This window comes from Misgurnus anguillicaudatus, chromosome 3 (genome assembly GCF_027580225.2).
Source record: "Misgurnus anguillicaudatus chromosome 3, ASM2758022v2, whole genome shotgun sequence".
NCBI classification, from domain to species: Eukaryota; Metazoa; Chordata; class Actinopteri; order Cypriniformes; family Cobitidae; genus Misgurnus; species Misgurnus anguillicaudatus.
Genome location: NC_073339.2, coordinates 33,383,298 through 33,399,544, shown reverse-complemented (window position 1 = coordinate 33,399,544; position 16,247 = coordinate 33,383,298). Strand labels below are relative to the sequence as shown.

Below are 16,247 nucleotides of genomic sequence, written 5' to 3'. Positions count from 1 at the left end.
GTTTGCATTAAATCAAAGAGGCTGTAACCTATTTAGATTTTTATTTTGTGATTTCCCTTAAATTACAAACATTAAGCAAAAAAATCCAAGTGCATGTCTTTAACAGTTATTTGAGATGCATAACATTGCAGGACTAGAAGGAAAGATAATACTTAATTTATAAAATTATGAATAGTGTGCAAAGAACGTCTCGGTTACGTATGTAACCCTCGTTCCCTGAAGGAAGGGAACGGAGACGTCACGTCGTGACCGACGAATTGGGAACCGCTTCGCGGGTGACCTATCTACTTCGAGAACTATCAAAAACGCCAATGAACTTGGCATGCAGGTATTTGCATAATGCCGGCGCCGCCCCGCCAGGTGCGTATATAAGGCACAGGTGCATAATACCAAATCAGCTATATTATTGCTGAGAAGCCGAGCAACAGTGCCCGGCCTGAACAGCAATGGAACAGCAAACTGTGGCGACGGGACGTGACGTCTCCGTTCCCTTCCTTCAGGGAACGAGGGTTACATACGTAACCGAGACGTTCCCTTTCAGTCGGTCACTACGACGTCACGTCGTGACCGACGAATTGGGAATCCCTACCAAAACGCCACTGCAGCTGAACCCTTCCAGTGCCTGCAAAAGCCCTCCGCCCTCCACATAAGGGGCGGAACCTAAGGCGAAATGCAGAAGGCCGGTCACTACCTGTTCCTTAACCCACGATAGTGAAGCAGCGAACTGGGAGAAGCGTCTAAACTGAGCGGAGCTAGAACACTGCGGAAGCCATCCCCTAAGAAGGTTAAATGGATGACATAAAAATATATGAAACAACCGACAGGTTGCTCAAAATAAAGTCTCTGAACAATACATGGTATGTTGAGAGGTGCAGAGCAGGCTCTGCTAAGGAAAAACGTGGAGGATTAGAACCCCACGGACTTTACACACAAATGAACCCCACGTAGGGGACAAATGTGGACGCCTAGCCTACACAGGTTTACAGAGAATACATCAGTGATAGGTTGACAGCGGATGCTCCGCAACACCAGCTATCAGGGCGGTGGAGGAGAGGCAAAAACAGTTTTTTAGACGTTTTTGCCCCGATGGCCTTCCATAATGGTGCAAATATGCAGCACCAAAATAGAGGCTCCAAGCCGACACACGAGCCGACCCTCGGCATTCTTAACTAGTTAGTAGAAAGAACCCGAGTGGAAACCGGTTCGACACGAACACTATAGAATCTTGTGAACGTATTAGGTGTCGCCCAGCCTGCAGCTCTACAAATATCTGTTAGCGAGGAACCGCGAGCCAGTGCCCAAGATGATGCCACACTGCGTGTAGAGTGGGCACGTAAATTAAATGGACAAGGCACATTCTGCTTTTGATATGCAAGGGCTATAGTATCCACAATCCAATGGGACATCCTCTGCTTGGTGACAGCTTTTCCTTTCTGCTGACCACCGTAACAAACAAAGAGCTGATCTGAGGTCCTAAAACTTTGCGTCCTGTCTATATACACACGTAGTGCACGAACAGGACATAACAAAGCCATGGCTGGTTCTGCCTCCTCCAAAGGCAGTGCTTGGAGATTCACCACTTGATCTCTAAAAGGAGTGGTGGGAACTTTAGGCACAAAGCCGGGCCGGGGTCTCAGTGTTACGCTGGATGCAGCCGGCCCGAACTGAAGGCACGATTCATCGACCGAAAATGCATGAATATCCCCTATCCTCTTAACAGAAGCCAAAGCAAGGAGAGTTAAAGTTTTCATTGTAAGAAACTTAACACTCACACTATGCAGAGGCTCGAATGGGGCTTCCTGGAGTGATTTCAGCACCAAGGACAGGTCCCAAGGAGGAATAGAGGGGGGACGCGAAGGATTCAGTCTTCGAGCGCCTCTGAGAAATCTAATGACTAGGTCGTGCTGACCCACTGTTCTACCGTTTACGAGTGAATGGTGAGCTGATATCGCAGCGATATCGACTTTAATAGTGGATGGTGACAGCCTATTCTCCAAGCGACGCTGGAGATATAAAAGCACAACACTAATCGGGCATTCTCGGGGGTTTTCACTTCGGGAAGAACACCAGTCGACAAACAGGTTCCATTTAAGCGCGTAAGCCTGTCTCGTAGACGGCGCTCGCGCAGCAGCAATAGTGTTAGATACCTCTTGCGGTAAATCACTCATATCCTCCGTGCCCCGTCCAGAGACCACACATGGAGGTTCCACAGGTCGGGGCGCGGGTGCCATAATGTGCCCTCTTGTTGAGAAAGAAGGTCCTTCCTCAGGGGAATCTTCCACGGAGGGGCTGTCGCGAGGAGAGAGAGTTCTGGAAACCAGCTCCTGGTTGTCCAATACGGTGCCACCAACAGCACGCTCTCCTCGTCCTCCCGGATTTTGCATAAGGTTTGCGCAATGAGGTTCACCGGAGGGAACGCGTATTTGCGCATGTTTCGCGGCCAGCTGTGTGCCAATGCATCCACGCCGAGCGAGTCGTCGGCTAGTGAATAGAACAGGCGACAATGGGTCGTCTCTGGGGAAGCAAACAGATCTATCTGCGCTTTGCCGAAACGTCTCCAAATTTGCTGAACCGCAATGGGGTGGAGTCGCCATTCGCCGGGACGCGCAGCCCGAGAGAGCGCATCCGCCTCTACATTGAGCGTGCCCGGGATGTAAATGGCACGAAGAGACCTCAAATTCTTCTGACTCCAAGTGAGGAGGTGACGGGCGAGATGCGACAGGTGACGCGAGCGTAAACCGCCTTGACGATTGATGTACGCCACGGTCGCAGTGTTGTCTGTACGAACTAATACATCTTTGCCCCGTAACTCGTTGCTGAAACGGACGAGCGCAAGATATACAGCCCACATTTCCCGGCAGTTTATGTGCCAATGCAGCTGGGGTGTCGTCCAGACCCCCGAAGCCGCAAGCCCATCGTACGTGGCCCCCCACCCCGTGTCTGACGCATCTGTGCATACTATCGCGTGCCTGGAGACCTGTCTCAGAGGCACACCGGCTCGGAGAAACGCACGGTCTGACCACGGAGTGAAAGTGCGACGACACGCAGGTGTAATGATAACACGGTGAATGCCGCGCAACCACGCTCTCCTCGGGACTCGATCGTGAAGCCAACGCTGAAGCGGTCGCATATGAAGCAGTCCGAGCGGAGTTACAGCTGCGGCTGCTGCCATATGCCCCAAAAGCTTCTGAAATTGTTTCAGCGGGACCGCGCTCTTGCTCTTGAATGTATTCAGGCAAGTCAGAATCGACTGTACACGCGCTTCTGTTAGACGAGCTGTCAAATCGATCGAGTCCAGTTCCATACCGAGAAAAGAGATTCTCTGCACGGGGCAAAGCTTGCTCTTCTCCCAGTTGACCCGAAGACCCAAACGAGCGAGGTGTTTTAAAGTTAAATCTCTGTGATCGCACAGCGTCTGACGTGTTTGAGCTATTATTAGCCAATCGTCCAGATACGCGAGAATGCGCACACCTCTCTCTCTCAGGGGTTGTAAAGCCCCCTCCACTACTTTGGTGAATACACGGGGCGACAGAGAGAGCCCGAATGGGAGGACTTTGTACTGGTATGCTCGCCCCTCGAACGCAAAGCGGAGAAACGGCCTGTGTCGGGGGAGAATCGATACGTGAAAGTACGCGTCCTTCAGGTCGATAGATGCGAACCAATCGTTTGGACGAATGCATGGAAATATGCGTTTGGGCGTCAGCATTTTGAACGGCATTCTGTGAAGTGCACGGTTCAGCGAACGCAGGTCCAGGATCGGTCGCAAGCCGCCGCTTTTCTTGGGTACAATAAAGTAAGGGCTGTAAAACCCCGACCTCATCTCGGCTGGAGGGACCGGCTGAATCGCGTCTTTCGCCAATAAGACAGCGATCTCCGCACGGAGGACGTGCGCATCGGCAGCTCTCACCGTAGTGAAACGAACGCCGGAGAATTTGGGGGGACGCCGGGCAAATTGGATCGCATAGCCGAGACGAATCGTGCGTAAAAGCCAACGCGACGGGCTGGGAAGCTGTTCCCACGCCCCCAGATACCGTGCGAGAGGGACTAAAGGCACGATCGGTGTACCCGCGGCGGGCGCAACGGAGGTGATCGCCGGTGTGTGCGTAACGGCCGCACCGACAGCAGTGTTGTGTGTGATAACACTCACCTGAGTCCGTTGCTGGGTGGTTGAGTAAGGGAGGCTCTGCTGAAGACACCTCACACCACTCGATGCACCCTCTGGCGAAGGAGGAGGGAGACGATGGGTTATGAGCCCGTAGCTGTCTCCTACCGGCTGAGAGCGCGGTGGGGTTATGAGCCCGTGCGTCGCTCTCGTTCTCCTCTGATGAGTCGGAGAACGAGGGGGGGTTATGAGCCCTCTCGTATCTCCGGAGCTCATCTGAAGACCTAGAGATGGAAGTGGAATTCGCTCTTTTTGTGGATTTGTGGGTGCCGACTGAAAAGTCGGCGGAACAGAAAAATGAAACAAAAGATTCCCCAACCGGCCCTCCTCCGGTGGGGGGAGTGGTGCCTTCACCATCTCCCGAAGAGCGATCCCCTCCATCTCTAGGTCGCCCGTCTCAGGGCCGCTTTGATCATCATTTACCACCCTTTGCAGCGGGCTGAGCGGGCGGGGCGGGCAGCTTACTACCGGTTCCTCGCTTCTTAGAAGAGCCCCGTGGAGGAACGGGGGCGGCCGCCGCATGACGCCCTCGGCGAGGAGCAGGCTGAGGCGCCGACGTGGATGGGGCAGGCGCAGGACGCTTCCGACGTGGCATGATCTGAGCGATGGCCTCAGTCTGCTTCTTGGCCGCGGAGAATTGCTGGGCAAACTCCTCGACCGTCTCACCGAACAGGCCGGTCTGGGAAACCGGAGCATTCAGGAGCCGGGTTTTATCAGCGTCCTTCATGTCCGCCAGACACAGCCAGAGATGGCGTTCCTGGACTACCAGGGTAGACATCGCACGCCCGACGGCGCGTGCGATGACCTTGGTCGCACGAAGCGCCAGATCAGTAGCCGCACGTAGTTCCGAGAACTCCGCCGAGTCGTGACCTCCCGCGTGCAGATCCCTCAGAGCCTTAGCCTGATGGACCTGCAGCAATGCCATGGCATGCAGGGCAGAGGCTGCCTCCCCACAAGCCTTGTAAGCAGCACCGGACAGCGCCGAAGACTGCTTACAGGCCCGTGAGGGGAGAGTAGGCTGGTCCCGCCAGGAGGAAGCGACACCGGCCGGACACAACTGCATCGCGACCGGGCGCTCCACTGACGGGATACCAGTGTACCCCTTGGCATCTCCACCCTCGAGAGAGGTGAGAGGTGAAGGCTGATACGGCCGGTTCCGGGCGGAAAACGGGGTTTTCCACGACCGCGTCAGCTCTTCATGCACCTCGGGGAAGAAAGGCACCGGGGGCGAGGACTGAGAAGCCCTGGCACCCCCGAAGAACCAATCATCGAGGCGGGACGGTTCAGGTGGGGGAGGTTTAGTCCACTCCAAGCCGACCGCCTCCGCCGCCCGAGCGAGCATGGCTGCCATCTCAGGGTCGAACGCAGAAGCCGCAACCTGGCCCGAAGGCGGGAGCGGATCCGGATCGACGTCTGAGGCTGACAACCCCCCCTCCGACGTTACGGTAGATATCGCGTCAGGTGGAGGCTCGACAGAGCGCGAGGACACCGTAGAACACGGGCCACTCGTCTCCATCGGGACCTCCGCTGGCAACGGATCAGGGCGCTGGGAGCTACTGGACGAACCAGCAGACCGACCCAGCACCGTTATACGGAGGTCATCCTTCGCAAGTCTGGTAGCTGCGCTCTTAGCAGCACCAGACTGGGAAGGCGGGGGCCGTTGCCGGAGGAACGACACCCGTCTCCGCAAATCCGCCATAGTCATACCCTCACAGATGGGGCATGAGCTATCACGCAGCGCTGCCTCTGCGTGCTGGAGCCCCAGACACGAAAGACAACGCTTGTGGCCATCCTGGGGGGCGATAAACACACCGCATCCAGAAACGGAACACGGACGGAAATCCATCTTTAAAAAGACGACCCCGACCGTGACACGAATGAGTGGCTGTCTTTAAAAAGACACAAAGCTCAAACGTGCTGCTCTTTCAGGGAAATCACTCTTTTGTGCGAGCTGGTGAAACACACAGGGAGAGGCAAACGCACTCACTCGAACTCAAGTCCTAAATTAAGAGACAGAGAGAGAGAGAAAGGGTGGAAAAAAACACTGCGAGCCTCCGCTGAGGTGTCGTTGCCCAACCAACTTCAGCAAGCTGAGACTTTTCTTCCCAGAACAGGATCTACGAAGATCAGTTAGAATAGCTTCTCGTGAGCAGATGTCTGCCGGCTTCGAAGCAATAAAGCTGATTTGGTATTATGCACCTGTGCCTTATATACGCACCTGGCGGGGCGGCGCCGGCATTATGCAAATACCTGCATGCCAAGTTCATTGGCGTTTTTGATAGTTCTCGAAGTAGATAGGTCAACCGCGAAGCGGTTCCCAATTCGTCGGTCACGACGTGACGTCGTAGTGACCGACTGAAAGGGAACTTAAAGGTGCATCCCAATTCAAAGGCTGGATCCTCGAAGGATGCAGCCTCCGAAGTCCACGATGCAAACTGAAATGAGACAGTCTTGCCTTTGGAGGGAGTTGCATCACCTGCAGTTCCAGCATACCGTAACTGTCAGCGGGACACAACAGACTCTTAAAAATAAATATGTAGCCAAATGTATTTTTTATTTTTAGGAATATGATGTATTGATGCAGATTAAACTACCCAACATTATGGGGCGGTTTCCTGGACGAGTTTAGATTAAGATGATTAATTGTAAATGAGATGCTTTTCCAGTCAGTTTTTACTCAATATAAACAACCTGCTGATCTGTGCTGCTATCCACAGATGTATCCAAATAAAGTCTCAAATCAAACATTTTTAAAAGGGATATTTCACAAGACTTTTTTAAGATGTAAAATAAATCTTTGGTGTCCCCAGAGTATGTTTGTAAAGTTCTAGCTCAAATACCATATAGATAATTTATTATAGGATGGTAAAATTGACACTTTGTAGGTGTGAGCAAGAATGTGGGTGTGTCCTTTAAAATGCAAATGAGTTGATCTCGGCACTAAATTGCAGTGCCGTGGTTGGATAGTGCAGATTAAGGAGCGGTATTTTCCTCTTCTGACATCACAAGGGGAGCCAAATTTCAATGACCTATTTTTTCACATGCGTGCAAAGAATGGTTTACCAAAACTAAGTAACTGGGTTGTTATTTTTCACATTTTCTAGGTTGATAGAAACACTGCGGACCCAATTATAGCATTAAAATATGGAAAAAGTCAGATTTTCATGATATGTACCCTTTAAATCTAAGTAATTTGTGTTGGGGCTTAACCTTCTGGGATATTGGGTGATTTTGCAACCTTGAACAGTTATGACCAGCACTGACATTTGTGCTTTTTTTCAGTTGCAAAACATAATAATGGCAAAAGTCTTAAAACACGGTGTTCAACACAAACTGGGCTACAATATTATGTGAGCAACATGTATGTACATGTTTGTATTTTTAAAAGAACAATTATTATGCATGGTTTTTGAAAAAGCAAAAGTCCATATAAAAGTATAATATCCCAAGTCCACAAAACCCATACTAAACATGTTTTCACAAGACTTTTCCAAACAGGATCTAGTAGTCTAGAGTTTTTCTTGTAAAATCATTCTGCCTACTCATTCACATAAAACAATATATTGATTTAAAGTTTCTAAGACACTTTTGCCTGGGAAAAGCCATATTTGAATCGAGAAGGCGAGAAAGCTCATAAATATTCTGTGATTGACACTTGAGGAAACAAAAGACTTGCATAATGAGCCACATAAAGAGCTTGTAGGCAGAAATGTGAGAGGAAACTACTTTTTCTGTAGTACAATGGTTTCTATATGGTATACTTGTTCACCTAGTTTCCATTTCTGTCTTGAGGCATAATGGCTGCTGGCATGATTTTACTGTTACATAAATTTTGGTTTGTTTGAGAACGTGGAAAATAATCAGAGCTGCACAAACATACTTACTGGCTGACACTTGGGTGCTTTACTAAGCATTAAAGTGAGTTATAATGTACTGCCATTGTATTAAATTTACTCAACCAGATATTTATCAAATATGTTACTGTTCGCCCTATGCACTTCTTGTAATGAAAAAAGTATTTAAATTTGCATATGTAGCAAAAGAGTATGCAAGTACCGTGACATACATGTAACAGAAGTGATCTTCATTCATTATTTCTTATGTAAACTAAAGAAAGATTACAAAAACTGTAACACTGTAGTACAGCATTCTACAATGTGTTTTTAAACTTTGGAGAACTTTATCCATTCACTTGGAAAGCACTGAGGATGCATTAAGTCATGACGGATGAAGAAGCTTTGGGTCATTTTTGGCCATGGTGAGACAGATGTCTGTACCTGTTATCTGTCACAAACGCTCCATGTGAGAGTAGCTCTAATTGGAGTTCTGCGTTGTCAAGGCAATATGCGCCTGCCAGTAAGACTGTCCCACATCTACATGTCATTTTGTCCTCATCTGTCTCTTGGCCCGACAGCAGCATCTGTTGTACAGATATCTAATAAGGGGTTTCATTGAGTTTATGTTTGTTAAACACTGGCATGTTCTTGTGTTAAGTTATGATGGCCATATGGCCAAAGAATTGCTTTTCAATGCTGTTGTATGTTTGAGTGCTCATGGGAAGGGAGTCATATTTTTAGAAACAAGAAAGTTTTTTTTAGTTATCTGGGTTTTTTCTTGGCTGATGTGTGCCCAGCAGCAAGTGAGCGAGTATTGATCTCTGTTTTCTGCTTAAGTGTTTATGCCAGGTGGTCTTGCGATTCACAGCTGTTTGTTAAATGTACTGTACACGGGGTGCAGCTTCCCATTTATTGGGGATGGAATACAACAGCAACATTTTTTACGCACATACCGATTGTTATTTTTATATTCAGTGCAAATTTGGGGAGTTGCTAAGATACTATACTTGTGGATGTGACATATTGGAATATGATACGGTGCAAAGTACTGCAGAATAAATATTGAAAATATTATGTTTTAGCTTTTCATTAAGTAAGTTTTTCAATACTGCAACTTAAAGGGGCGGTTTCCTAGACAGGGCTTATCCTAGTCCCAGACTAAAATGTATGTTTGAGGTGCCTTGTACTGACATATCTTAAAGGGTTTCTTACAGCACTTTGCAGTTCGGGCGGCCCGCCTAAGCTGGGAAACACTACCGCCTTAACTAGGTCGTCAAAAAAAAAAAAAATTTGCTGCACAAAAGGCCGTCAAGTGCATCTCGAGAATAGCATGGCACGCTTCACATCGCAAGCGTGCACACGCGCCACACGGCCGAAATGAGAGTTGTCCGTCACTGTCTGGAGGATACCCAGTTGATAAAACGCGTGTCTGTGAGAACTGTAAGTGGACTTATGTTTTGGGTTTATTTAAGCCTGTTATTGTATTAGTCTATAGTTCTTGCAAATTTAAAGTAAGTTAGCCAGTGATTTTGTTGTTTGAGCAACCTGCTAGTTAGGTTCTACGTGCCTGTTGATTCGATATAATTGTGCGCTCTTGCTCACGTTATTTATGTGCATTATTTATATGCTACAGTAGTTACACTCCTTTAAGATAATGTAATTAATAGTGGGAAATAATTTGTTTTTACAATTTTTGCACTATCTATCATCATTCGCCCGACGTTCTACAACTTCTGCTTCAGTTTGTGTTTTTTAACCCTTTAGTTTCACTTCATCACATGGCTATTTCCATTAGAGCAGGGGTGACCAAAGTCGGTCCTGGAGGGCATGTGTCCTTCAGAGTTTAGCTAAAACTTCCCTCAACACAACTGACTCAAAGTATCTAGTCTGCCTAGTAAGACCTTGATTAGCTGGATCAGGTGTGTTTGATTAGGGTTGTAATAAAACTCTGCAGAGACACCGGCCCTCCAGGAGCAGGGGTGGACACCCCTGCATTAGAGGTATCTGTTAAAGGGGCCATGGCACAAGACTTTTTTAATATGTAAAATAAATCTTTGGTGTACCCAGAGCACATATGTGAAGTTTTAGCTCAAAATACCATATTAATAATTTATTATAGCATGTTAAAATTGCCACTTGTACATGTAGGTGTGTGCAAAAATGTGCCGTTTTGGGTGTGTCCTTTAAAATGCAAATGACCTGATGAAATTCAAACGCTGATCACAATGATGGTGGTTTGTTGCAATTAAAACTCAATTTTGCTTTTCTCTGCACTAAATGGCAGTGCTGTGGTTGGATAGTGCAGATTTAAGGGCGGTATTATTATAATAAGAGCTCCTTATGACATCATAAGAAGAGCCACATTTCAACTACCTATTTTTTAATGTGCTTGAAGAGAATGGTTTACCTAAACTAAGTTATTGGGTTGATCTTTTTAACATTTTCTAGGTTGATAGAAGCACTGGGGACCCAATTATAGCACTTAAACATAGAAAAAGTCAAGTTTTCATGCCATGGCCCCTTTAAAAACATTTAATTAATTAATAATCTAGTATGTGTTCATTTTCTGTCATAGTATCTTCAAAATTAAGTTTTATTTGAGTGTTTTTAATAAGAATATTTTTTTATTTTCATCATGACGCGTACGCCCGGTTCTTTGATTGCCAAGCCCCCCCTCCCTCGCGCCAATCCATCCAACCCTACCACCTTAACTTACAATTTTTTTGTGGGAAACGCTGAACATATATCAGTGCTATTGTTTTGCCTCAAGATGCACACCAGTATTGGTGTTTGTAAGGCCTATAGTCCTGTTTTAATCTAAACCTTGTCCGGGAAACCACCACGAAAGTTTAACTTAATGTCTCAGAATTGAAGTGCATGCTGCACAGCATTTAAAGTATAACTGTAGTTTTTATTGCATTGCAGGTCTATCTATAGTTAATAAGCTTACGTTTTAAACTGCTGCTTATGCCTTTGAACTTTAAGAACAAATTGATTTAGTATTAAAATTATACCATTCAGCAAAACAGGACTCTTGTTTTAAGAGTTGTAGTGAGAGTTGTTTGTATTGTACTGACTACAGTAACTGTAGCACAAGGGACATGGTTTAAAATTGTAAAAGATTTATCTCCACAATTTTACTGCATGCGTAGACATTAAGGGAATAGTTCACCTACATCATTTTCTCAGCCTCATGCTGTTTTAAACTTCTGGTACTTTCTTTCTTCCATGGGACACAAACAATATACTTTTGAAGAACATCCTGACTGTTGTTTTTCATATAATGACCGTGAATGTGGACTGGACATATCATGCTTCGAAATGACAAAGAACTTCATAAAGTGTCTTTAAAAACCATGCATTAGATGTTGTGTAAGATTTACATCAATCACATCAAACATCATGGGTTCTCACGTATCATGACTAGACATCATTGATGCCAATATCTAATCTATTGTAAGAACTACATGTGAAGGGTTTAATGACTTACATTTCAGCATGTTTGTCACATACAAATATAAGACGGCTTTAAAATACTTTTTTCAGTTTCATATTTTTTATTCTTTGCAAGAATTATTGAGTTGAAGTGATGATGAAATTTCTATTTTTAAGAGTGAACCATAATGGGATTGAAAGCTCCTCGCATACAAACTTTTTATTTGTGCTATTGTATCCCTCATGCCATAACTAAATATCTTAACTGCAGAGTAATTGTGTCGGCGCACATTAACTTGATAATGCTTAGTAGCAAATATCAATTATTTGACTCATTGCATTTATGAATTAGTAATTAAGATGCAAATGTGTTTAGTCAGCAGCTCTGTGTCTCTTTCCTCTTTAAATACAAACTGTATGATGTCTTTCTTTCATAAGTTTCTCTCTCTCTTTTTCTCTCTCTCTCTCTGTCTTTCTCTCTCTTTCTCTCTCTCTCTGTCTCTCTCTCTCTCTCGCTCATATATGCACACAGACATATAGTAGCCACAAAGCTTCAGTATTGACTCTTGGCACAAATGGAGTGGAGGCAGGAAATATCAGGTTATCATAATGATCTCGGTTCTTTCCAGATTAGGCTGGGTACCGTATGGCCCTGACACAGAGGAAAGGAAAATAATCCACACAGATACAGTATGCACCCGCACATATTCAGATTAAGAGTTATATTACACATTACTACACATTTCCAAAATTGTTTAGTTGATGGATTGCCTGAAACAGTAGTCGACTCTTATGATAAGGAGTTGAGTCACCTGACCACAATGAGAGTTTAATTCAGCTGATCCCTGTTGATTCTTGGGTGACATTTATACTAGAATAGAATAGACAAAACACTTTTTGGATATTTATGTACGTGACAATGGCGTTTTGGGGGCAAACTTTTGAAAGTGCATTTCAAACGTTTTTGAAACTCATTATTTTTACTGGATGCATAAGCATATACTTTTAAAATGCTGGGTTATTTTCAACTCAGAGTTGGGTCAAAAAGGGACAGCTGTTGGGTTAACCCAGAAAACATTTATTTTTGACCCATAAATTAGTTAAAAAATGTGGTTTGTTAAAGCATTTTGGGTTAAACCATCCCAGCATAGGTTAAATTACCTAGTGACTTATGGGCATTTCACACTGTATACGGCAGTCGTGAGTGTCTAGTTTATTTTCAATAGGAGACGTGCGAAAAGCGGCAAAATGGGAGCGGTTACAAAGGTGGAGCGGAGTTGGTCACAGCACGGCTCTTTACAGCAGGTGCCGTTGAAAATAAACATATATACACATATGCACTAAATGCTGCAAAAAAACGCTTCCAGTACACGAGAAAAGCTGTAGCCGCGCTAGTGGCTATTCTGCCACTTGCCACGTACCGCGTGAAACGCCAATTAGGTACTCAGAAGACAAGCCCAAGCTGTTTTTTGCAACCGCACAATTGTCTCTGTGAAATTACAAAAATGCACATTTTTAAAAACTTTGACTTCATGTACTGCACATGCAAATTACGTGTTCAGTCATCATGTGACACAGGTATGGCATGCATCATACAAAGTTTTGTTTACGCTGATCCATGTGACTGACAATTATTTTGACAATGCTGATGTCTGTCTTCAAACTTTTAATAATATCAAGAAAAATGCATTTTTATTACATTGTTGTTGTGTAAATGTAGTCTTAGACAAACACAACTTGTTTAAAGGGGTGGTTCAATGGTATTTCAAGCATTCTGACTTATTAACACAGTTATAGAGTTGTTTCCTCATGCTAAACGTAGGCAAAGTGTCAAAAAAGCAGTTGGGCGTGTTACAGAGTATTTCTGTGCCGAATGTACTCCGCCAGGGATCGTACAAGTTTTTTACGATTACGGGTCCAGCTGACGTTTCAGGGGTTTTCTATATCACTTCTTTATATGGGCACTTCCCCCGGAAAACCCCGCCCACCCGTCAATCAGCGGGAGACGCTAGAACTTGCAAACATCATATCATGCGACACAGCTTTTTAATTTCAAAATTCAACAATGGCACGAAAGAAGAAGTTTGTTTCTGGATGTAAGGAGAAGAAAGCCAGCCTTATGGAAACAAAGGATATAGTTTATTATCCGGGGTAGCAGCAGAGTTTTGCGTGTGTGTTTGATGCGCTGGATTTCATTAAAAAGTCTCAACCGGGTCATGAGTTGCATGCGGTAAGTAAGACTTCTGTATTATGTTGGAAATAGGCGTGTGCATATTATATAAATGACACGAACATGTAGTAAATCATAAGTTAAACTGTGTTGTAGAGTGTTGCATGACTCGTACTCGCTCCTCCCGCGGTAGTAACTCCTCCTTTTTCATTTTTTCGACCGTTATCTGAAAGATTCGGTAAAGCTAATCTTTCTTTTATAAATCTAATTAAACTAAAGACTCTTCAGAGATATAAAGGATCAAATACTACTCTATAGGTACTCCAGATTAACATCAGAAATGCAGAAACAGCGTGTTACGTGAGCTTTAAGACATTTTTACAATGCAACAATCTAGCAGTTAAACATAAAATTATTTTAGCACTCCGATTAAACACAGCCACAAATTTATGAAACAAAAAATATTTTAGAACAAATCTAGATGAACTACTCACTAATCACTAATCGAATAGTTGATTGTTGGGCAACTATCCTGAGCCATCTCTACTGTAATACAAATAGGACAAAGTATAGACATAATGCATCTTTGGTGTATAAACTGCGTAAGTGTCTGGTTGTGTACTGTATGCCTTGCACGCAAGTAGTTTTTCTGATGATAATGTGTATTAGGGATTGTGTTAAGCTGCTGTTTTCCAAATGAGGCAGATGGTGTTTGTGGTTGTGTGTATGTGTGCGCATGTGTGTGTGTGTGTCTAGGGGCTTGAAGGGCTTCTCTTTTACATTACAGAGATCAGATTGACCCATTTCCTGCACAACAGAAACCTAACATGAGGAAACACACGCACTTATTTAGGGTTTTTATGTGTCACTGTTCGAATTCTCCGACCCTATTTCCTGCATCATCATGATTCCCTACAGGAAGTGACACGTGTGATCTTTTCTCTCTCAGCTTGGTAACAGTAAAGAAAGTCTTAGAGTGCAGCAGTTGAATTAAATATGGATAGGAGACGGTGAAGGCAGCATGGATGAAGGGGTCCGCAAGCACTCTCTCCCTCCCCATGATGTGATGCGATGTGACAAGCATGGTGCTCGTGGGGGCAGAGTTACCATAGCGATTCCCAACACGCCCCCCCGTCTGCGGCAATCTTCAATGCACAGCATTCATATTTAATGCAACTTTTACTTAGTGCAGTAACAACTGCCCACCTACCTCGTTCTTCTCTCTCTCTCTTTTTTCTCAACGTCATATTTTCAGAAATATGATTATACATTTATAGGCCGGATGTTGTAATTATTGACTTTAGTTTTGTGCCTGGAAGTCTTTTAGCTTTTGTATTATCGTGGTTTCAAGAGGTGTAGCTGTAATTCTGTAAATTTGAGTTAGTTTGGTTCCCCTTATTTACTGCAACAAAGACAGATTTTATTACTTTAGCAGGTTTTATGTTTTTTCTTAAAAAATTGTTTTCAACTAACTCAGATCTGTGCTTGGATCAATAAATGGCAATTCACTTTATTATATTAAATTGGGAGAAACATAATTTCTATCACAAAAAATAGTTTAGTTACTTTTTAAAGCGATAGATTATCCAAAATGTTTTTTCTTCTTGGAACACAAAAAGATTGCCACACTTTGCCACATTATACAAGTAATGGGGTCCAAAAAACGTAAAAAAAATAGATTTGCCATTCATGCATGTGGTCACCTACAGCTCATTCAAAGTATATGTTTGCATCTGTGTGTTCCCTGGGCATCAAACCTATGACCTTTGCACTGCTAATGCAATACCCGTATCAACTGAGCTCCAGAAACATTTACAGGATATTTTATTTTATTAAAAAAGACCTGTCAGTTGGTTTTTCAAAAGGACTCCATTTAAGTTTCACAGAACCTTTAATGCAAGCTAGATTCCTTTCATGAAATCTCAGGAGAAGTGAAGGCCCTATGTTAAATGATATGTTGAAGAATTGATTGACCACAGAGTAATTTGTTATGTGATCCTCAGTAAGCCGTACACAGAATACTAATTGATAAATGTCATGGATTTTTTTCATGTGCTCCTTCGCCTACACATGTGACTGACACATATGTTTGCTTTTTCACATGTGCATTATAGGTTATGAGTGCACTTACAGCTCGGTGATCCGCATACATAGACAAGCCAATGAGAGGATGGCCAGAGGTCACATGATCTACGAAAGCACCTATCAGACGCTGCTACTGGTTTTATTGAGCTTGCTCCAGCTGGCGCATACACAGAGTAAGTAACCCAAACATCAGATGTCCATAAAAAGCAGATGGTACTGATAGATAGCTAAAGTTTTTTTTATTTGTGCTTGTTTTGAATTATATTCTAAAAAACATAGTAGTGTAGAGCATATAAACTGCAACTCTGCTGTCATGTCACCCAATTCAAAATAATCACACAGCATGAGTTCTGATGTGTTTTTCCACCCCAATTCGCCAATGTCCAATAGTGGGATTAAAGGCACAATATGTAAGGTTTCCACCACTAGAGGTCTCTTTTAAGGGGGTGGCACACCGGATGCGTAGCGCCTCGTCGCGTCTAGGACAACTCGGAGGTATCGTAAACCAGAAGTACACATTAAATAGCGCAACCTTCGTCAGATAGCGTCTACTTCAAAA

At 44.5% G+C, this 16,247-nt stretch overlaps 2 protein-coding genes across 2 annotated transcripts in view; one reads left to right on the top strand and one right to left on the bottom strand.

Moving 5' to 3' along the window:
• The window catches only part of ptprdb (protein tyrosine phosphatase receptor type Db), a 131,194-nt gene that overhangs the window by 48,071 nt on the left and 66,876 nt on the right, over positions 1 to 16,247 (top strand). The window contains exon 5 of the mRNA XM_055205561.2: positions 15,718 to 15,861. Within this exon, the coding sequence (XP_055061536.2) occupies positions 15,774 to 15,861 (88 nt within the window). The 5' untranslated portion in view covers positions 15,718 to 15,773. The remainder of the gene's footprint in view (positions 1 to 15,717; positions 15,862 to 16,247) is intronic.
• LOC129444731 (uncharacterized) overlaps positions 1 to 16,247 on the bottom strand; it is a 106,075-nt gene that overhangs the window by 80,799 nt on the left and 9,029 nt on the right. The gene's annotated exons all lie outside the window — the stretch shown is intronic.